Source organism: Protopterus annectens, chromosome 9.part0 (assembly GCF_019279795.1).
Source record: "Protopterus annectens isolate FY-2018-M chromosome 9.part0, PAN1.0, whole genome shotgun sequence".
Classification (NCBI taxonomy): Eukaryota; Metazoa; Chordata; order Ceratodontiformes; family Protopteridae; genus Protopterus; species Protopterus annectens.
In genome coordinates, this window is record NC_056743.1 from 870,442,737 (window position 1) to 870,467,390 (window position 24,654).

Here is a 24,654-nt window from a genome sequence, read left to right on the forward strand (position 1 = left end):
AAAATGTGTCCCTGGTTTTTGGGCTTTTGTCCCCCCCCCCCAATAAATTTCAGCTTTTTCCAGATTTCTTGTGCTGCAAAGTTCAGAGGTACAACTGTGTGTTGAGTAGATTTTTACAAGGAGCTGATGGCTGCAGGGGAGTAAAACTTTAGTGCTATTCTAAATCTGCTTGCATTGTTAGTAGCACAACAGGTAGTGCACTTGCTTTTGATGCAGAAGGCTGTGGGTTCTACTCCCACAGTAGATAGATGCATTGCTGATATTGTACTGTGTTGTAAAGGGGGTGGATGCTGCAGTCCATTTTGGCGAAGATACTAGAGTAGTAACTATGAACCTGTTATCAGTTTGCCATACATTCCCTATTGCGATATTACTAGCTTATCATTTTTTTAATGCATGCAACATAGGCAATTTATTCCACAAGGGCAACAGGCACTTTGTAGATGAATAAACAATGACATATAACGTTGTTTGCTAGCAGCAACCTCTTCATTGTTACAGATTTCTTTAATGTGGAATTATTTAGATGACTTTTACCGCTACAGACATTGTGCATATTTACTGATACTGGTGGACTGTAGAAGGTTGAGTAGACTTTTATGATAGAAATGTTCTGAATTTGGTAGTTTTGTCACTGGTGCATGCATTTTGTTTCATTGTTTACTGGAAAAATGTTCAAAACAATACATTTAAAATGCCCTCTAACAACTGTACTGTATTGTACAAGGAATACAATTTAATACAATCGTGAAGGTGTATCAAAGAGCATGTATGTGTTTAGTGTTCAAGGGGCCTATGATTTGAAAACAGCCCAAAAGGGGCCTATGATTTGAAAACAGCCCAAAGTTAATCTTTATCTGCCACTGGCAAAATGTATTTTCTTTGAATGTGGGTTTCAATGCTGTTTCAATGCATGTGAGTTTCAAGGGCAGAGAAGTTTTAATGCTAAGTCTGTTTTCATTGTGAGACTGCATTGCTTTGTTTAGCAGATATCTATTGGGGTTTGTACTGTAAAAATGCAAAATAAAACTTTCAAATGAAATCCAAATCATCGCAGAAGTAAAGCAGTATGCACATTACAGTGTTTATGGTAAATGGGGCAAAATAACCAAGGAATGGGACATTGGAATGGCTGCAGGGGGGAGGCTCCATTCAACCATGATTTTGAGAGGGGAAGGGAAGTAAACTCAGACAGCCCCGGTTGAACTCTCAGCTGTCCATATTTTTGCAGACTGAACAGATATTTGCTTCTTATTTTTGGTTTCTTCCTCATAAAATGTGTGGTTTTCTGGCAAACCATTTAGGAATTAAGTCACTTAATGACAGACATTGAGTTTCAGACGTCATAACCTTCAGAAAAATGCATGCTAAAGCAAGACCTGTTATTCTATCAACTGTCTTAAGTTTATACAAGAGCAATTTTTAGTAGTGTTTGTATGTTCCCCCAGTATATTTGGCCTTGCCCAGATTTCCTGCATTAACAGGTTGAGAGGTACGTGCAAATAAATTGCTTTATAGAATTAGGCATATCCCAACCTCTCAACTGTCCCCAATTTTGGCTCAAAATGTTGCTCTTCCCCTAATAATCCCTCTGCAAAATGGCAATTTTGGAAGAAAACATGGAGGGTTTACAATTAATAAATAACTGTAATAATCAGTTATAGATTACTTTTATTTCAGAAATGCATGTAGATTCTTTTATTTTGTCAGCTTCTCAAGTTAGCAGTACTAATATTAAAAAGTGCCCCTTCTTTGACAGGTTCCCAGCTGTATTGTGTGTCTATTTTATATTTTTGCATCACATTTTTGGTCCATTTTTCATAAAATTGTTTTTTTTTTTTGGCAAATTAGTGGCAAATCATTAAAGACTGAAGTTAGAAAATAATGGCAGACATTAATTTCAGTTTCAGATTTCATACCCTTCAGAAAATTCATACTAATGCAAGACTTAATATTCTGTTATCTTTCTAAGGTTTATAAGAGCAATATTTAAAAATTGTCCTTATTTTTGGGCCTTTGTCCCACTTCTATGTATGGCTTTGTCCAGATTTCTTGCTCTGAGGTTGAGCGGTATGACAAATGTGTCAGGGCCATCGCAGTCAGCCAGAGACATTTCAAATTGTGACAAACTTGTTGCACCCCACTCCTCCATGTAGTGACTCTGGATGTGTCCAAGCAAGGCAAGGAGCAGTTATGCAGTGTAAATGTGCAGACTATTCCCCCCCCCAATCCAAGGTAAACACAAGTACTACAGTGGCTTTTCATCTGTCATTGATTTTGCAGAATGTTCTGGTTTCTGTCATATTTTTTATACTGTTGATTTATGCTTATTATTATTCAGAAAGTGCCTTTTGCTCTATGCTTAAGTAGCAGTGCTTTAATGACCATCAGGTAAGCTTGTCTGATATTGTAAGATGCAAGTAAGTTTTAATAAGCAGTATTGCCAACATTTAAAGCCTTTCTGTTGTTGCCATGCAGATAATACTTACATATCTAGATAACGTATAAGCCTTGGGTATTGAAATGCATATGACAGTATTTGTAATAAAGGACAGGATTACATTATGTTAAGCTTTACCTGCAACTAAACAGAATGTCAGTCTATCATGTGTGGTCCATATCTTGTGCAGTAATCCTTTAAGCAATATATTTTGAGCTTGTTTCTTGTTTGCTTTTCATTTTTTACTTTGATCATGTTTTCCCCATGAAACAAGTAGATAGTTGTTGTCAGGCAGCAGGTCTTTTTTGGATAAGAAACATTTTTACAAGTGGGGGTATCACAGAGATTGCTACTTTCAGCATGTTACTTGGTACTTTAATAAAGCTGAATATAAATTATAATTAGAACTGGAGTGCAAGGAGAAGTGATTTGAGTTAAGTGCTGCTTGTTTTCCTTATACTTGATTTTGACTGGCATTCCAGTAATGTATTTAAAAAGTAATTTATTTTTTCATAGGTTCATAGATTAGTACTAGGCTAACTGCCCTTGTGAGCCATTTTAAGCCTAGCCAATTATCCCTTGTGAGACTCAAACCCTGTATCTTGTGTTTGTAAGGCAAACACCTTAACCATTAGGCCACTCTCCCAACACAAAAAAAAAATACCCTTGTCAGTCTCGAACCCAGGACCTTGGACTCACCAGTCTGCATGAAGTACCACTAAACCACAGCAGATATATCATGCCTCACATCCTTTTTGTTTCCATCTAGATATTAAGTAAGCTGTCATGCAGCCGATGGATTGAATTTTTTTTTTCCGTCTGCACTTTATTTTGTCTTGATTGGACTCTCATAATGATGGTTTGGCACCCAGGGCAGCGTATTTAATTAAAGTTAAAGTTTTTGTGGTTTTGAGCATAGCTCCTCCCCTTTCTAGTTGGTCACACCCATTCCCATTGACCCCACCCATTCAGCTGTCTCCTGCAGCCCCCCCTTTGATTTGAAGTCACCAGCCGCCACTGTCTAGACCACATAAAGAGTCATAAGAAAGGCCAACAACGTTTTGTCAGTTTTTCAGTTTCTTTGCTCTGTCAAAAAATTACCATGTTTACATTGGCAAAATGGATTTCTGATTGTATTTCCTGTTGTTACATGTCAGCAAGGTAAAGTCTTTCTCTTCTACCTAAGGCTCACGCAGTCAGGGCTAAAGCTGCGTCTATAACTTTTTTCCAAAGCATTCTGCTGGATGTGATTACTGCGGCAGGTACCTGGTCTTCCTTACTTACCTTTACTAAGCACTATAGTCTCAATTCTGTTTCTGGAATGAGCGCATCCTTTGGAGCAACCATTCTCATAGGTATACTGGGTAGGCCACCCAGGTTAGCTGGGGACTTTGTCCTATCATTCTAGTGTCTGGACATGGCCTGTGAAATATGTCAGTTGTGTACCTGCTGGAATTTTAGAGTTCTCTGACCTCTGTCCAGGCACTGGAACAGCCCACCTTCCTTCCCCTGTAAAACTGCTATTTATCAGGGCCTGTAACTGGAGGTCTTTTTTCCCCCTCTTTGTTTGTATAGGTATTGTATTTATAGCATGTTATGCTGTCTCTAGGTCTAATGAGGGCAATCTTGATCTAGAGAAGGCAGCAGAGGCAGGGAGCTATGGGTAGGGAAGAGCTCGAGTTGCAAGGAGTTTATTACCATCACTAGATGACGCTAAAGGCACCAGTCCCCAGACAGAGACCAGTGAAATCTAATGTCCCTTAGGTTTTCTTCCATCCATTCCACTGATGGATTGCATATAAACTGTTCATGTTTTCAGTTACATTACAACATTTCTAAGTGTTTAAAGTTGTTAACTTGTCACAAGCACAATTCCCTGTGAGGGTAGTATGATATGAAGAACAGCACTTAATACCTAGTAATGCTGACTTTGAGTGCTCCATCACTGCTAAGGCTTCCTGGAACATTGGTGTGGTCCCAAAGAATAATTTCATAGACCATAGTAAACTGATGTGTAAAATGCTGCCCTGGATGAATGAAGACCCAGGGCCAGTGGGATAAGACTGCTGTTTAAAAGTCTGAGTAGGATTTAGATACAGGTGAGGTGGGATAAAACCTTAAGAATATGATTTACTCTTAGAGTGACCATTCCTTAAGGCCTACTCTTATGATAAATATACCTAACCACAACTGTACTGTATGGAGGTACTCACAGTACTTGCACATTGTGTGAGCACAATCGTTTTGAGTGTACCTTTTTAGTAGAGCAACGAGTTAAAGCAAAACATTTCAGCAGAGGCTTACTGTATTTGTTTTTTTATCTAAAATGTGTACTGTTCTACCTGGCACAAATACACAACAAACTGGCAGTCAAGATTGGTTGCTGTTTGCAGAGGCCCACAACATTTGTAAAGCCAACAGTTCCTTAAAAAGAAAAAAAAAGAAATTGATGAGGTGTGTGAGATGAAAAAGTGTTGACCAAAATGATGCTAGGGATTGCTGGAGTACTGTTTAAGTGTAATATTTGACAGATGAGTCGTACATCTGAATTATACTGTCTAAAATGTCATTTTGATGGGTGATTAACGTATACATTAAAGAGCAGTGGATGTGAATATGGAACATACTGTGAAGCTGCACTGAAAAAGTGGCTGAATGACAAAAGTCTGGGAAAATGTGTGACTATCACCTAGTTGAAATGTAATAGGTGAGTGCATGATGAAGTGAACCTCAGAAGGTCAGGAAGATAAAATTGCAGTTTCAGAACTATGGACAGCAACCAAATTATAGCCCAAAAGTACATCAAACATGAGCGGTACATAGCAACTGACAAGCCAGAAAAGTTTGACAGAGACATTAATTTACAAATGCTAGTAAGCAGAATTGCCCCTACTCCAAAAGTAACAGTTAGAGATACACAGTCGGAAATTAGGTATAGTCATAAATCTTAACTGGATGGCTTTAAACAGCATTGGTAGTGATTTACCACTTCTGACTGTACCTGAATAGAGGAAGTAACTTCAACAAAAGCCAGCAGCAATGCAGGGAATGTCCTCCCAGCTCATAGGCAATATATATATATATATATATATATATATATATATATATATATATATATATATATATATATATATATATATACATTCCCATCAAGGCTAATCATGACTACATATAGTAGGTTATCTCTGCTGTAAGGTGAAATTCAGGGATGCCGGTAGTGTTCTGGTGTTGCATCTGGAAGCCTGCTGACAGGTGCCATGGACATGTAGTCACCTGTAGTGTAGACCATGGTTACAATTTACTATGGAGAGATCCACCTGACCATGCGGAAGATCCTGCAGTACTAAGTACACCCCAGGTATTGTATGACATTACTGCAGGGCCAGCCCTGTCAGCAGATCCATCATGCCAGCTGCTACAATAGTGTACAGCCCTTAAGATAAGAAACAGTACAGCACCTAGCATTAAAGGGGCACCAGTGGCAAGTCATGTTGTGCTGCAGGAGGAGAAAGCAGCCACCTTTGCCAAGCAATGAAAGCATTTTCCATGGAGATGCTTCCACTGATGACAGGAGCATTCAACCACAAGTTGTGAGAGAAGGAGCTGGACATGGTTGTTCCATCATAACTGTCTGAAGTCTGTGTGATGCCCATGCACTGGCCCAGCAATCAAGGAGCCTCAATCCTCACCACTAACACCAGTGAGGGGAGTCCATATAGGGAAAGGATAATAAATACACACACAGTAAAGTCAGTTTCCCTTAAGAGTGCACAGAGATCACAGTAAGTCTGGGGCTGCTTTCTCTCCAGGTCCCCAATAAGACTCCCCACTGGCATAGCTATAGGATCCAAATCTCAGCCTAGTGGGCCAGGTAAAACCTCCTGCACCCTCTCTGTCCAACCAGTGCTTCTTGTCCCTCCCTAAGTAGCTGACTGACACACACACACACACACACACACACACACACACACACACACACTTTGAGATAACAGTTTATACAACCACACAGACACTCCTGGGGAAGGCTGGCGCAGGTTCTCCAGCTGTGCCCCTTTTACCCAGACTATACTGTAGAAATCACTGCCACCACCCAGCTAATATTTATCATTTACTCAAATACCCTTAAAAGGGTGTCCAATTATTACTGTGCAATGTTATTATCCAAATGGCAAGTATGACTGAACAGTCAAGACTTATTAAAGTGACTTAGTACAATATCACTATATACATACAATGTACTCTAGAGCTTAAATTAACTCTACATAAAACAGCCACAGTTGAAAGGTCTAAAAATATTTCATAATACATAAAAACACAAAACAATGCTTCTTACTATACAGTGCTAGTCAAGAGTTCAGAGATCACAGAGAAATACTTAAAATAATGCCGTAGATAAGTTCTGACCTCAACACAGAAAAACACTTTCTTCCTAATTCTTAGCTATTTCTAAGAGAAGACACAGTTCTAAAATAACTTACATCTAGAGCAAGACAGTGCTGGTGATGTTGGATGTTCTCAAGACAAAATGCTCAGAGCTCTCTGATTCTCTCTCTTTAAATTGATAACACAGAGCTGCTTCGTATGACATCATTATTCACACTTCTCTGGTGTTCTCAGACTAACAGAAAGTACATTTGCATTCTTTACACCTGGTCAGAAACCAGAGCAATAAAGGACATTAATACATGCAGATTCTAGCATTTAACTCTGTCTTAAAACAATAGGCAGGATGCCTCCCTCCAGACATATCGGCTCCGTAATTTGACATCAGAGACGGTCATAAAATGCTTTACTTAGCTTTCTTACAGCAGAGTGCACTGTTACATTTTTTTGCAGTTCAATGTCCAATGCAGTCTTTTCACATTTAAGAGAACAAGCCTGTGGCTTACATTAATATTTACAAATGACAGAATTATCTACAAAATTCTATCTGGCTAGGCTGGCAGCCTTCACCTATCTTCACAGTCTGAAGGATCTGTGGCAAGCTAAAGTATTGGCGTTGGGTGTGACTTTCCCCACTAAGTTGTCCATCTCCAAACAATTATACTTGATCTGTGAAAAAGTATGATATGGTGAGACATAAAAGTTTCCCCCCTTTTTCATAATTCCAATAAAACGTACTACCTACTGTTCATGTTTGTGTAGCAGATGGCTAAGAAGTGGGGCATTACCGCTCATATGACTAACATATGTGATTTTTGATATGCTGCCATTAAAACCATTAAGTCACATTTTTTTATGGCTCTGGTCAAAAGTTGTAATTTTCAACTAAGCCAAACACTGTAATAGCAAATGCTGTTCCACCATTTCTCTGGAGTTATGGCACTAGCACCCTTGCTGCAGCCATGGGCTGCCTGCATCATCTTGTCTTTCCATTACTGATGTTGCGGTAGTGGACATTCTTGTCTGAGTAACTGTCTCCAGCCTGTCTTTCAGTTTTTTCATTAAGCATTACATCTGTGGTAAGCCAAACAGATTTAATACAAAATTGTTCAGAAAAATTTGTCATTCTTCACATTATGACCTAAGGTTCTGAGACATCCTCACCCTCCTGTTGTCATCCGTGTCAGCAACCCAGCATATTGTAGAGTCACGTCATTACTATCTTAGACTGCTTTTGGGTAAGAAATGTACAACAGTAACTGAACTCTTTTGCTTGCTGCAAAGAGAGCAAGCCTTGATGGTAGAATACAATAGGATTATTTGAGGTGATACGCCATTCCCAAACCCACAAGACATACAGATTGTAGAAATGACTGCCGGTATGCTTTGTGTGGTGCAGATTGGGGAGTCTCATGATTTTCCTTGGTTCTTGTCCACAGCTTGTACTTGTAAACATCATTTGTATATAGCTTGTTGGTGGACCATCTGAAGATGCCACACAAAACAATTCTTACCCTTACACTCTCTTTTTTAGTGTTGTGTGTGCTTTTACTCATCAACGTTTCTGTGATTCACTGTTCTCAAAAGTTGTTTGGATGATCACATTCTGAGATGTGGGAGTTCTGTTCTTTGCTTTGAAAGGAGCTGCTGTAAAAAAATAATTAATGTTGGGGATGGCTGTGAACATTGCTGGGTCACTGAAAATAGCCACCAGTGATGCGGGTGCATTGCAAGAAGTAAGTGAAGGCTGGTGAATAAGCTGTCTTTTGAGTTCAAGAAAACATCATGTTTTTGATTTAGGAGGAGCATCACAAACTAGACTATTGTTTACACAGGAAGATTGTAAATGACAGCATGGAGTCCTAGGGCAACTGCTGCAGGGCATTCAGTCACTGTGCTTGAGGTGTGAAAGTTGTGCCTGTGTTTGAAGTGTTAATTTGAGCAATTTAAGGTGGACATAGGACTCGCCAAGAGCAGAGTGTGTTTTGCCTTCCCTTCTTTCTGTCTTTGATTTTTATGGACAAGAGAATATGAAGGTATAATCAAGATCTGGAGAGTGTCCATTCTGGGGGTGTGAGAGCTTTATATTTATTGTTTACAGCTGATGTCTTGTTAGCCTGGAGTGATTATGGTCTCAAGTATGCAGTGGACCTGTTCATTATCTAGTGTGAAGTGGCTGGGAAGAAAATCGGAACCTCCAACTCAGATGCCATGATTCTCTCCCAGAAAGATCTATAAATGAATTTGGGGTAGATACCTCATGTGGCGAATTTTAATTAACTTGTGATCTTGTTCATAAGAGAAGCAGAAATGATTTGAAGGTTGACCAGTGGATGGGTGCTGCAGCAGCAGATATACTGCAGATGGGAGGTATAATTAAATAGTGTCTCTATGAAATGAAATGCAAAGCATTGTAATGGAAGGTCTAAACTAGAAAAAGTCATAACCTCATAATTGCTTGACAGTGTAGTGTAAAACTGCAAGAGACAATCTTTTCTACAAGGGGCTGTGCCCCAAATACAAATAGCAGCATAGAGCTGACAACAAAGCAAGCTGTTATGTATTGAAACATCTTCCTCACAGAACAGTGCTTATTAAGAATTGCCGCAGTTTAAATTGAAACCATTTAACATTCCTACTGCAAAGATTATGCTCGACTGTGGTGGTGATGTAAGAACAGGGTCATAAAACAGAGTTCAGTTTACCAGTCAATCTGTGCTCCCATCTTAGGGTTCCTGGGCTTACTGTCTTGTTAAAGTGAAAAATTACAAGAAAATCCTAGCCAAGCTAGAGTTTTCATTGTGTGATTTCTAGTTTTGGATTTATTGTGCTGAATTTGTCCATTAACAGACATAAAGAGAAAAAAGTCATGGACATTCAGAACTGCCATATAGCTGAAACACCTGATGTCCTTAAGGGGTCATTTGCGTACATCCCATTATCCTCTTTTGCAAGACATTCTAAGGAATCACACAGTTAAAACTCTAGCTTGATTAGGATTTTCTTGTATATTTTTTACTAATTGGTTTGGCTGTGTGTCCTGTTCACTTTCTTGCTTATTCCTTGATAGAGTGAGGAACACAGCAGTTTGAGATGCTCTGAGTGCAGCCACTGCTGCTTTATGTTGAAACGAGTCAATTGCGCAGGTTTGGGCACTTTTTAAGGATGGCTTCTGGGTATCTCCCATGTGAGGTGCACTGCGCATGTCCTACTGGAAGATACTAGAATAGACACAGGATTATTTGGAGGAATTATCTCTCTCAGCTTGCCTGGGACTGTGTGTGGATCTCACAGGATGATTTAGAGTGTGTTGCTCATTCACAGATTTATAGGTATGTACTGAGCTAACAACCACCAGGGCCTTTATAAGCCTAACCATGCAATCCAACACAGTTGTTTCCCAGTGTATCTTGGGAATTTATTAGAAAGGGGTGTGTTAGGAAGGTTCTAGAGGTTATGTGGGGGAATGTTAATTTGGGCATTATCATCTATTTCTGTCTGTCAGAGACATGAAGACCAGACCTGGGGTATATTTCTGATTTCCCGATTTGCTGCAATGAAAAACTGGCTTACCCTGTTTGGTTTGCTACTACTGCAACCTCACCAGGATATGTGGTTTAGAAAAGAATGAATAACTTGAAGAAATACCAGGGTGGACTGAGAAGACAGTAGGGTGGAATGTGTAGTGTGCACATATCCCACCATAATCTCGAAAGGCTAATAACTGTAACTTCTCACTAGCCATTGGTTTTAGCTTTCAATGCCATAGAAGCAGTTTTGCAAAAAAAGACTGCAGATACTTCAGCACATGTAACTTTTTCTGGAGGGATGTTTGTGTGCTGATGAGTGTAAAGGAACAAAACAGTATTGCATTGTAATACTGATGGGCTCTTCAGTAGCGGTGACAGAAAGTGGCCAAAACCTGTGCTGTAGGTGACCCAAGATCCTTTTATATTTGAGGCAGTGCTCGAAAGCACTGACACAGAATATTGGGCCTGCCCATCCAGGGGTGGGTGGAACCGGCTGTGTGCTTCATAGGTCTTCCCAGATAAGGGTCTCTGATACAGATGTGTGGACTTGGTAAGGGTGTTAGGCTGTCTAAGCCACTGCTGGGTGGTAGCCTTCATGGTGGGTGTGCAGAATTGTGAGGTATTGTGAGCCTTTGCAGTGGTGGTGATCACCCAGAGTATGGGGTTTGGCTTTAACATTCATTATCATTGCCAGATTGAATCCCCCATACACCTTTCACCCTGATACCACGTGCAGTCCCTTTGTAAACAATGAATCCTAGGGTAAACGATGCAGCTTGAGCATGTTTGATCAGGGAATGCAGGGATGGGAGGCAAAAACTACATATGTGCCAGATATGAGATGACAGGAAATTGACTGCTAGCAAGCTTGCAGTGGTGGAAGCAGTCAGCAGAGCCATATAATTGCATGTAAAAGAGTGCAAGCCTTTTTATTGGATGATGTATTTCTTGTAGAGTTTGCTTATTCCAAGTTACCCGAAATATTCTGTGTGGAATTAACTCTTCAGTCAATTTTAAATCATTCAAGAATCACATTGGTATAAAGCATTTTATTTCAGCTGCCCATCATCTTGCCACAGGTGGACTGGTAAAAAAGATTCTTATAGATTTTTGAAAATACAACACCTCTAAGCTGTGATGCCAGATAAAAAGCCAGTGCAATACAGTTTGGATGCTTTGCACTATGAAAAGATGAAAACTGATTCTGCACATCATGATGACAGAAGGACTGAAGTCCTGGACTAAAAACTGGGACATATACCAACCCAGAACTGTACAGCCAAAAGGATGGACAATCAAACTGAAGGATAAAGAGGGGTACCAGACCACAAATCTAAAAGTTCACTGGTAGTCTGCAACTTTAGGAACTTCTAGTAATGAACAGAGTGCTATAGGGAGAGTTGTGTTAGAGAGCCCACTGGTAATGGGTCACAGGGCCTTGAGTAACAGTGAAAGAGCACTCGAGTGCTGCAGAGGCACTGATGGTATGCAGGGTGCTTTCCTGAACATGGCAGAGCCAGTAATAATTTGCAGAGTAGTCTGAGTTCTGTAGAAAACTTCCAAAGAAACTGAAGTTGTTGTTTGTGGGGTTTTCCCCCCTTTTTGGGGCATATATATAAAATCTAAATTTTCAGTTAACATATAGAAGGAGCTATAAAACCACACATGCTTTCCTTTCATGTACTTCAAAATGACATAGCGAATTGTACAGAGTTTCATGGCAAACCAGCTGAAGTGTGTATGTGTAGATTATAGATATCTAACTGGGGATAAATGCAAGTAGAGAGAAGGTGCAGTGTGCGCACATTTCAGTGAAAACACATTGGTGAGTGAGCACCAAGTAAAGCAACAGGTGCTCAGCAGACCTGCCAGTGTTTTTTTTATTTTTATTTAAATATATGAGTTGCTGCTTCACCCAAATGTACAACTACAGTCAAACTTCTACTTCCCTACAGCTGAGATTGTGATTTATTAACATCTCATTCTGTTTTCTCATCCTCATTTTACTGTAAGCCGCAACAGATACATTTTTATTAGAAATATGTTGTTTAAATGTTTTTTCTCTCTTTTTTGTATTACTGTATGTTTTGAACTGTTAAAACACTTAAAGAATAAAATTGTAAATACATGTATGTTAATACATTTGTATGACAATTTTGCCCATGCAACAGCATAATGAAAATATTTTTTTTTGTCTTCCACAGAATTTTTTATAGATGGTTTAGGGATTCTTCATGTTGGATCCTGTGACGATGTTGTAGTCAGCCATGCTTCTAAAATTAGGCTGCCATGGACAAAGACAAAAGAAGATAAACTGTATGCTACTTATCGGTATCCCAAAGCTTTGGGCAGCAACAAGGACCTCCAGTACAGACTTTTTTACTTCAAAAACAGGTTCAAATGTATGACTGGCAACTAAAAAGGCAACAAGGAAATGTAAAGGAATAAATTGCACTATTGGCAAGCAGGGAGAGGGGTTCACTTAGTGGGTACTATGTACATGTTTTTGTTGTAAAGTGAGATTTAAAGAAAGAAAACAGCAAAAAGTAGTGGGCCATTGTAGTGACTTAGAATTCAGGGCAAAATGTTTTTTTAACAGAGTTAATAGGTCTTCCCTACTCATATAATTCAGAGATGCCATCTCCCAAGCAGACCAATAGTTTTCTTCTTCCAAATGAATCTTAGTCATGTCCCCTAGACAAACAGCTGTTTACACATTGAATCAGGTCACCAAGTTTCACAGGCTCCTTAACTTGTTAAAAATGTGAGCTTTCAAGTTCAGAGCCCTTGGCTACTGTTAACGTATGTGAAACATTCTTTGTTTACTTCAGCCGTACTTGAATTTCTTTACAGCCTCATCCATTTTTAACAAACTCTAAAGAATGGGACTTGATATTCCAGTGAAATTTTACACAGTAACATTGTTTCAGGGAGAAAAATTAATTCATTTAGCTTTTGTTGAGTTGCAGTTAAAGCAAACACTGCATCTTGCTGATATGTCATAGTGGTCTGTTCAGTTGGATATTTATTTGAATTTGGCATTTGTTTTTAAATTTCTAAATAATAAGTCCCTCCACCCTAACACATGTTTGTAAGTGCTCAGAGTGGACAAACTTTTCTTTGTTGTAACCTTGTCATTCTATTTCTAAAGTTAATTTTGTTAGCACTTTACACAGCAGCACTTGTCTTATTTTACTGAAGTCCTTAAGCACTTGATTTTTGCTACGTTTTATGATGCTGTTCTGTTTGTTCCATTTTTGCATCCTTATTGTTTTTCAACTTACCTTTCCTTTACTATACTCTTATTAATTTGATGCCATTTCTTTACAAAATGCATATTCTAAAATGATGTGTTGTTTTTCAAGAAAACTAAAGGACCTTTACAATGATTTAATTGTATTGTATCAAGTTGAGAAGGCCAGCCCCTGTAGACTGGAATGAGATGGTTCTTATGCAATAATTGTTAGTGGGTTCTTTTCTCACAGACCTAAGCTTGAGATACAGGACTATCACTTTTTTATTAGTATAAAATATGATATCTTACAGTAATGTGATACTTTGCAGGACAAATCAATAGGCCTCAATAAAGCAAATTACTTGTTTTTCTGTTTACAGTAAATACATAAGTAGATCTTTTTTTAAGAATGACAATTTCCATTTCTGTATCTGTGATTTATAATAAATTGTTTTAGTTACTGTGCCATATTTTACACAGTTTACAAGGAAGCTTTTTGACTGAACTGTCTGAAAAAAAACATATTTCATAAGACATTACTGCCTCAAATAAGTATAGCCTATGAAAATCGAGTCAGTAGGTAAATACGGAGTTACTCCCAAACTAGTTATTCATCTGCGATAACAACTATAAACCTTGTACTGTGAAATGAATGGCTACCACAATCTCCAATCTGAATTGCTGTGTTGTTCTTTATCCTGAATTTTACTGTATCCTTACTTTTGCCATCTTTAACTGTGTCATATATTTTGCAATGAATAAGGATGAGTGCCATCTTCTTAGGGACACCTTTGTCAGTACATTTTGATAGTGTAGTCTGTAAAATGTGGATGCCTGCAGTAAACATTCCAGAGATGTTTAGGTCCTTCCTTTTCCTGTATGTAATGTACAGCTGCAGCTTTTGGTTCTCTAAAACCGTCCTTCCTTTTCCTGTATGTAATGTACAGCTGCAGCTTTTGGTTCTCTAAAACAGTAAGGAACTAATTTTTATTTCACAGAAACAGATGAGAATAAGGCTCCCTTCATATTGTCTATAATTAACAAGTTTTTCTGAAGTTTTCTCATTTTCATTTTTTTATTTCATAGTTTAGTATATTATGTCTGGTTTAGTTAAAGGCCTGTAATCATTATCCTTTATCTTTTAGCATCAGTCATACCTTAGCTTTTTCTGCATTGTTTTTCACGTGTAGTTTACTTTCTTGCAAAGATTTTCTGTTTCCTTGTATTATCTGACTAATCTATGTAGAGAATCAGTTGTTTTCACATTCCAAAGCCGTAGTTGCTGATTTACATATACTCAGGAAATTTCTGGGCCCACATGTTTGATTCATATCCCTGTCATCTGGCCTTCAGTTATGTTCATAGTTCTTTCCCATTTGAATGGAGCTCACCTATTAATGTTATCTTCCAAACCAAGCCATATAGCTGATGGGTGTTTTGATGTTTGTAGTCACATGCACTGTATGAATGCCAGCTCTCTGTCTCTGAAGCCGGCCTTAGGCATAGGCCAACTAGGCAGCCGCCTAGGGCGCCGCTGTAACAGGGGCACTTTTCTAGTATTTCTCTTGTGTAGGTAGACCAGGATGGGGGAACGCAGTGGTGTCGTGGGGGGCGCCGTGGAGACCTTTTGCCTAGGGCACCAGTTGACCTAAGGCCGCTCCTGTATATATATATATATTCTAAAGCACCCTGTTCATGCCATTTCATCTAGTTTACTGCATTTTATGCCATATTTCCATCTGTGGATACTGACTGATACTTATGATTTAAATCCTCTTTCATTTGCATTGTATATGCTGCTGTGCTGATTGTAGACTTCCAGTGTGCCAGTAAGGAGATTAGATCACTCCTTTGCATACTATTTGATAGTGGAACGTATCAACATGGTGGAATTTCATGGAGTAAAATTTGAATCCCTTCCTCTGTGAAATCAGAATACTTTAGATGTTATTGCTGCTCAAATAATTCTGTATCTTTAATAGTTAAACTTGTATTGTGAAAAAGAAGCATGCATGTTTACATTTTACTAGTGTGGAAATTCTTAATTAATTTCATCACTGTTTTTTTCTGTGTCATTAATCAATTAATTCAGGGCAGAGTTGTGGAGAGCCAGAGTATACATAGTGAAATGGTGGACAGCATAGAAAATCATTTTGCAATATGGTGCAGCCCTGTCGTAGCATGCATGCTCACTTGTGGACAATTTAGTAGATCACCAGTTCACTTTTGACACATATTTGGGATGTGGAAGGAAACTAGAGCATCTGTTAAAAACTCAGATGGACACCGAGACATGCAGACTGTGCACAGAGGGCACACCAGCTTAGAACTGAGCTGGAGAACTAAGTAATGTGAGGCAGCAATGCTAACTGCTGTGCTGCGGTTGCACCTGACAAAAAATAGCAACCTAGCATCATTAGGAAAATCATTATTATTAGGAAAATATCTACTTACTAAAATATGTGCATAGTAATAGGTAAACTCTGGATGTATGTGCAAGTTTTTGTGGATTAAAGCAAGGATGCTCATTGAGGATCATCACTGCTAGAAATCCTATTTCAAATTGACCTTTAACCTGTCCCAGTGTTAACTTACTGCATTTTCTTTTCACTGAATGAATAAGAAGAAAGAGCCTGGATTGTCTTTTTAGTTGTGTTATTTAAACGGTGGACTTGTACCTCTCATCTTTCTCTGATTTTACTTCATATTTTGCCTTTCTTTCACAGCATTTTGATTTTCTGGTAAATCACTGAGGCTTACAGTAAGCCAATATTGCTAGTCATTAGAGGTTTCAAGCTTCATGTTTTTCAGAAAGTGCACATTAATATAAAAGCTTGAAGTAATATTTAAAATTTCCCTGATTTTTGGTTCTTTGTCCCTTCAGTGTGTTTGTCTTTGTCTAGAATTTTTGAGAAAGATGTTGAGAGGTTTCTGAGGACCTTGCAACCCTGAGTTTTTATGACTGTAGAAATTGCACTGTTATTGCTTGTTTACGATTTGGCATTAGCCAGAGGTGGACATCAGTCTGCCAGTCTACCTCTTTCTGTAGTCTGCCATCCTAGGAACACATGGATGTAATCTTAAACCACAACCATTATAATGAGCTCAGATGTAAAACGGAGTGCACTGCATGCCTTACTCAATTCCTCTTGTACTACCAGAAGAGAACTTTTAATCTTTTATACCTCACTGATTCGGTGAATACTCATAGTCCTATGTCTTCACACTGTAAAGTAAAGATTTTCTATTTCTTATCTTATTGTTCTTGAAGATTGACACTTCATTCATTTTTTTTATTGCACCATTAATTAAACTTATTATTGTATCAGGCAATGCAGCTGCTTCCATTGTCCTGCTTATAAAATCCCAGCTGGCTCTGTCAAATGCTTCTTTGCATCATGACTCAACAACAGCAGCAGTATTTTCTTACATTCTCCTTACCTCTGGATCATCGTTGCCCTATTAATGTTATCAAATGGTTGTTCCCCTGGACAAAACCACATTGATACATACAAATTAATTTTGGGAAAAAACCATTGCCGTTCTTTTAGTAAGCATAGACCTAAACACTTCATAATCATGATTTACAATTGAAATGGGTCTATATGAAGCTGGATCTGACTGATCTTTACCCTCTTTTTGTAATACAGCAAAACAGCTTTCTTTCAAGATGCCAGTGCTTCCCCTCCTTTTAAAATACTATTAAATAATCTTCCAGATCTTTATCACTTTCTTTCCTCCTAATGTCCAAACTTCCTCAGGAATATCATCTGTTCTTTGAGACTTCCCTGCAGAGTGATTATACATCGCCATTTTTATCTCATCTCCTGTCTTAAATATTAGTTGTTGAGACTCATTTCATTCTAATTTTGTCATAATTAAGTCTTCCTTAAATATTTCCATTTGTGCTCTTTCGTGGTTTCCACAGTCCCCTGATTTATACAAATTTTCATAAGTATATACTAGGCTAACAGCCACCAGACCCTTTATAAGTCTAGCCACACAGCCCAAACCAATTGTGTTCTCACGTAACATAGGTGTCTGTTTGGAGGGGGTATGCTAGGAGGTTACTAAAAATTTACTGGAAGTATATTAATTAGGGAATGTTTACTGTCAGACTTTGTCTATCAGAGACATGTGGGCCAGACCGGGGGTGAATTACAGTTAGTATAGACATAAAAACTTTAAAATCATGGTTTAAAATAAAAATGGGTCTATATGAAACTGGGTCTGATGGGTCATTACTATCTTTGGATAATACAGGCGCCACAGCTTTCTTCCAAAACGCTGGTGCTTCCCCTCTTTTTAAAATGTTATTAAACAAAGTTTTCCAGATCTTTATCACTTTTTCCCCTGTTAACTTCCAAACTTCCACAAGAATACCATCTATTAAAATTTCCAAAAAATCTCCAATACCGCTATAGGATCTCTGTTTATTTTTCTTGTTATAGGCTCCCTATGTTTGGTGACAACCCTTTCTACTTTATGTTGACTAAGGTGTTGTGGGAAAAGTTTTTGTCTCTGCCATTATCAAAAAAATTGTTGCTTAACAGCAGTCTTTCTAAACTCATGCATATTATACAATACTGCCTTATTTTCTCTTTACCACTCTGAGGTTGCTCTTTTTGTTAGGTGGCATTCCCTATTGTCAGTCCCTCTTAATTCCTATAACTTCTTAACAATTTCTTATTTTTACCCTGTTTTTAAACCCCATTTTCATTTTATCTCACTCATTAGCTAGCCCTTCTGAAGAAATGTTTATCTTCCATAATAACTATTGAATAATTTCCACTACCCATTCTTTAAATTCCTCTTTTTGACATGTAGATGGGAAAGCACTTTTGTCTCATTTTAATTCAATACCCTGCATTTTTATTTTAGCTTTTATTGGTGCATGATCTGAAATAGTTACTGGATATGTGTGTTGAAGCTTTCAGTTAATTGCACATGTTCCTGGGAAATGTAATTCCTATCCATCCTAGCCCAGTTGTCATACCTTGCAGAAAGATATGTAAATTCTAAATTCCTATTACCAGTTTCACGTCTTCTATTCCAAATAATTTCATAAATTTCTTTAGAAATCTACCCCCTTTTGTTATATTTTCTGTTCTAGGTCTCCCTGATACTTCTTCACTATTGCTGATCAAATTCCATTCCCCAACTAAAAGTAGTATTCCCTGCTGAAAGCTGATTATTTTTCCCCAATTTTTAAAAAACTCCACAATGTCAGTTTTAAGTAGAATATAAATACATGCCAGCTGCCCCTTACTGTCACAGATCTACCTTTATCTTTTTGTTCCTATTCTGTCATTTTTGGAGCACCTCTAGCAATCTATATATTACTCCTGTTTTCCTTTGTCCCTGATATTCTGTTGAATATCGATGCTGAAATCCTTTCCTTGTCAAATTTACATGCTTGATTTTTTCCAGAGGTGTCTCTTGCAGCATCGATATTAGCACTGTGCGTTTTATAATATAATTTAATACTGTCTTCTGTTTTTGTCTGTATATGTAATGCCATTAATATTCCAAGATAATATGGACAGTGTAGCCATTATGATTAATAGCTATTGTTCCCACCTGCTGTGTATGACTTTTTGAATGTGTATTTCCAGGTTTTGTCTTACATGTGTACATTAATGCTTGGCAGGTTGATCTTATTTACAGTTCTTTCTTCTCATCTTCCTTTGAACTTGTATCAAATCTTTCAAGACTTTCTGTTTTAATGAAAACACTCAAACAAAAAATAAATACATTTTCAAAACTCCCCCATCCCCTATTAACTTAGAACGCTCATTTAAACAAATGAAGTTTAGCCCTCCAGATGAGAACAATTGCCCCAAATAGACAGCAGCACCCACTGACATTACATCTAAAATTAAGATCACTCATGCTCATGTGCAAGTACACGGATTGCTGTGTATTCTTTTCTTATCTCTTTTCACCTCCCATATGTGCAAAACAACTTTTATGCTTTTAGAAAGCATTAATTTTTAGCCCTAAGGAAAAGTCCATTGGCTACCTTTAAATAAAATTAAATCATGCACACTGCTATTAAATGCATTAATATATTAAGGCTACTGGGGAGGCTACTATCTTGTATTCATTTCCCATAATTTAAAACTTTATTTTTCACTAACTTGCTTGCTCAAACTACTAATTGCATGTACAGACAGCAACTCTTCATGTAAAAGTAGTCAGCATTGAGAAAAAAAAAAAAACAGCTGCCAACTTTGCAGATGCATCAAGGAAACTTTGTAAATTGATTTCAGAACAAAATGTGCAGAATTCCTGTGGCCAACTGTTATCTGCTGCCTACTTCCTGTCTCCCACTGAGAGCATTTCTTAATTGAAAGAAAACAATAATATCTTTGTGGATGCACGAAACTTGGCATTTTATGGCTTTCGTCATTTTCTTATTTTTCAAGACTATTTGCTTACAAAAACACTTGTTTGTAGCGTAAGGCTAGGACTTTAATCTAGACTTCCACCCTTGTAAAGTCAAGGGAAAATATAATATATAAAATAACATAACATAATATAATGCACTTTACACTCCACTCCAGCAGTCTGTGATCACAGCATATTAAATTAAATGTGTGTTTGTCCAGTCTTTCTTCTCTTGTAATACTGTAAAGCCTATATTTCTTACATTCAAAAAAGCACTTGTTTACGTTAATAACAAAGTACGTTAAGAACAAAATTATTTTTAGTGTTACTTATTTTACCCCCTGAAGTGTCCTTCTGAGCATTTATTTATTTACCCTTTGTTAACTAGGTTATTCCCACTAGGTCAGTAGCCTCTTTTCTGGGGAGACCTTAGATGACATTTATACTAGTAGGGGAAATTTGGCAGGACATCATGGAACTTCCTTTACTCTTTGGATAGGCACCCTGGGATCTTTTACATCTACGTGAGATACCACCAACTCAAGCAGATAGGACCTAGGTTCCATTAATGACATAACGTGGAGTATATGCTTTATAGTCCACCCAAAAGTTTTAACAAAGTCAACAAAAGTCCAATCTTTCTAAGCCACTTTTTTCTTGCAAAGACATATTCCACAAATGTGATTAATGCTTCATAGTTTTCCATTTAGTGATTTCAGTGTTGCTGATCTTTTTCCAGATTATCTCCCAGCACTAGATTCTGCATTAAGTCAAATGTACATCTGATTGTTCTAGTCAACTTCTGTGCTTATGTTTCTCTTTCTCAAGTATTTCCTTTGGAACATTGTAAAAGGTTTCACTGGCAAAGTCTTTGTATGAGCTTTATTTTCAGAAGAATGAGAAACAGAATCCTCGTTTGTTTGCGAGTCCAATTTTTATTGGATACACTTTTTTTATTTCCTCCTTAATCTGTTCTGCATTCAAAAATGGCTTTCATCCTCCATGAAAAATATTCTGAAGACAGCTTTATACGGCAGTTTGAATCTCGCACCTACATCTTTACATTCCCTGACTGCTGGGAAATTTTGCTTCTCTTCTGCCTGGTGTACAGTAAATAATCATTTTCCACAAACACTCTGCTGTCTCCAATTTGTAATAGTTGTCCCTTCTGCCATAGTTTTACCAGAATCAGCTCTTTTTGCTGGTTTAATTGCAATCTTTATTATAGATCTTGGCTGTTTTCTCGAGGCCAGATTTGGGGCATACACTCAATGTTCCCTTTAATCCTGCTGTGTATCACCAGTCCAGTTGCTAATTTGTGCTTTCAAAAAATCAATACAGCCAAAAAAGGAGCACAGGCATTTAAACTTACTGGACATGCAAATTTATTCCAGGCAAATACAAAATAGTGCAATTTAAAATTGAAATTTGACTCTACCTAAAACAAATTATCACACGATCTCTCACATTCAGCCTGAACACATCTCATGATTTGAAAAAAATGTACTGTATGAAATGGATAATAATATGATATAATATAATATAATATAATATAATATAATATATTATATTATTATAATATAAAAAGTTGAAGAGTACCTAATACAATTTTACAGTTAAACATTTAAAAACATCAGAATAATCAAGGTAAGAAATAATGCGCTTAACTTGAGATGGCTATCTTCTGTTTTGCTGCCTGTAATGGTTTGGGCAGCAGTGAGTAACCTCTTTAGATACCTTGTCCTTATGCTGTAATGATGGACATTGGACAGCTATTCTGTCATTCAACATTCCTGAGATTCAGTTATTTTTGGTGCCTCTTCTATATGAAATGACCTAATAACCCAACCCTGCATGCAACTGGTAGCTGAGGCATCCAGTTGATGACTAACAAGGGGATTAGGAGTCACTGTTTGTAGAAGTATGGGGCTGGCTATCATCACTTGACAGGGCTTGTACTTTCATGCAAGGGTTGCAAAAGCAGGAATGAAGTCAAATATCAGCTATTATGAGAAGTTCCTCATATGACATTTATTTATTTATGCTTTTGTCATACTCCAGAGTGGCTGTTGCATGTACTTCTGACCCATTTTGTCACTTTTTATCCCAAGAACTGTAGCAAGGTCATCTGGTGTCCCTCTAAACTCTAGGGCTGAGGAAACAAAAAAAAAAACTTCTGTTCAAAGTTGGAAAAAAATTTTAAATGTAGCAATTTAGTAGCCTGTTTGATACAGATGTAACAGAGTTAAATCAGCAAGAACCTCAGCAGTGATGGGAAATGCAGCATTGGCATTCACTTATGAGAGCCAGTATCTTGGCTTTTAGTACTGCAGTAGTACACCATCTGTACCTGCCATTCATGTCCCCTAAGGGCTTAGGCAGCTGTCCTCTTTCCTCCACCCTAGTTATGGTTGTTCTCATTTGATAGCCTGTATAGCATGGGATGTGTCTTATTTCTGTTAAAATGGCTCAGTAGGACTAATATAGTTTAAAAATTAATTGAGCAGGTGTATTTAATTTGTCTGCAAACCCCTTCTTCCAGTCAGTTTGTATTACTGGTCTTCATCTTTGTCTGTATACTCTTGAAGGAATAGCAACCTGTCATGTCATGTATTCATACTTCCTCAGCTTAAGCTCATCCAACCTCCAAAGTTGATCTTTAAGCATTGTAAAAAGCATTTCTCAGCTGTGCTGACTCAGTAGTCTTAATAAAAGAAATCCTTACTCTTGTATTCTAAACTTTGTTTTCACATTTGTTCCTGCTGCCAGCTAGTTACCCCACACTCCTAGTCATTCAACCTATTTGTTCCCTATTACTGAGGCAATGTTCAACTTGGAAGGGCCATCATTAAGGTAGCGATCAAGGGTTGTTCATGTTTTCATTTTTTGTAGCCCTACACACATGCTTGGCCATGTATTTCCTCATTTCTGCAAGAGACATTTCCAGCAAGCAACCCCCACCCACCAACATCGAGGCATAGAAGGAGTTTTCCCCAATATCCACGTGAGACATTGCACCATCCATTTGTGCTTCTTGAGTGTAAACCCATCTTTCCAAGGGAGAGGTGAGCATCCCAAGTCTCTTCGTGTCTCTGGCTCCCTGCATGGCTCCTTGAGTGCTGGAACCAGTAGTCAAATCGCAGTCATCTGGTTGCAGTCAGGGTAAAATCTCTCTGCATAGTGGTGCCAGGTAGCTTTTGCATTATTAATTTTATTTAATGTTTCAGTAATATTTGTCTTCTTGGATGAGGTACGTCACATCCATATTGCATCCCGGTATTTTTTCACTGGTATGTGACCGAACAATGCAGGTGGAAGAATCAAAGAAGTGTCTTGAGGTTGTAGAGCTAAAATGAACTGTCTGTCATGTCAAACACACATCCCATCTCTTTCACTACATTAATTTGCTTTGCACACTTTCATTCATTCATTGAAGCAAAGTAACGTATGGACACTTAAAGTTAAAGTTCCACTGCACTGAAAAAATGTTAGCATTGTTTGCATTACTAATGTTACCATAACACTTTAAAGGTTGTTGTTATTTAAAATTGCACTACATTAAAATGTCCTAAAGTGGAAGGCATAGTTACCACATTTTATGGCTAAACTTTCTTTCCCACCATGCACTTTGTGCCCTAGAGGTTGGCATTCTTTTGAACATGCGTTCATCAGGCTGTTCTTTCTATTCATTTGGAATATCAGTATGTAGAATTGCCATTTCTTTCTTTTTAATATCTCTGCACAGTCTGTCATCAACTCTTTTCAAGTGATCTACAAACAGTGCTTAAAGTAAAGTGGTCTTTGTAGGGTAGAGATAGGCTGCAACCCTCCAGCCTCACAGATCTGTGTGTCTGCTAAGAGTGTCATGTTTCCTGACAGTTCAGCCTCATCTGCTTCCTCAGAGGTTACTGACATTCTGATTGAGGACTGAATTCCAAAGAGGCAGTAGATTTATGATCCCAGTGGTAGGCAAAGAAGGCACGGCTGAAATCATATTGTTGTGCAGGTTTTTCCCTATTCCAAAATAAATATGATGGGAGGTATTGAGTAAAAGCCAGGGAGTCAAATTTCTAAAGAAGCAATACGTTGGGATTTCATTCAAGCTAAGCATGATGTGCACTGTTGAAGCTAAGCAACACAGAAATGCCATAAAGAGAGAAACAGCTACGTCTTGCTTTATTTCTATGTATAAGGATTATTTTGTAGACCAGAGCGTTATTCTTGGAGATAAAAAAGAGCTGCGCTTAGTGTCTTGTTGCCATCTGCACCGGGAAAGGGCTGCAGTTAGGATAAGAGATAATAATTAACTCAATTCAGTTGTGTTAGCATAAAACAAAATTTTATATCTTCCATTAATGTTAATTTACAGGTAGACAAATTAGTTGGCTATTATGTTGTTTGAACCACAAGTTATATTGCTAACTGATCTCTTTATGCCGGTTCTGTGTTGATTCTTATCAAATCCTGACTTGTACAACTTAAAATGGTTTTATTTGTTGCAAGAAATTTATAATAATGTACACAAGATGATGTGAAAACAAAATGTTAGACGAACTTTCTTCCAGTAGATTAAAATCAACATCTACAGATGGACTAACTGAATTTAATATATCCAGTTTGAGTATCTAGTCTTCTGCTTCCTTTTCAAGCAGCATAGTTTTCAGATTCCTTCACTA

At 37.8% G+C, this 24,654-nt stretch overlaps 1 protein-coding gene across 3 annotated transcripts in view; it reads left to right on the forward strand.

Annotated features, from left to right (window-relative positions):
- The window catches only part of B4GALNT1 (beta-1,4-N-acetyl-galactosaminyltransferase 1), a 2,012,712-nt gene extending 1,998,649 nt beyond the window's left edge, over positions 1-14,063 (forward strand). For all 3 annotated transcript variants that reach the window (XM_044083592.1, XM_044083594.1, XM_044083595.1), the window contains exon 11: positions 12,558-14,063. In XM_044083592.1, the coding sequence (XP_043939527.1) occupies positions 12,558-12,772 (215 nt within the window). In that variant the 3' untranslated portion in view covers positions 12,773-14,063. The remainder of the gene's footprint in view (positions 1-12,557) is intronic.
- The last annotated feature ends 10,591 nt before the right edge of the window (positions 14,064-24,654 follow it).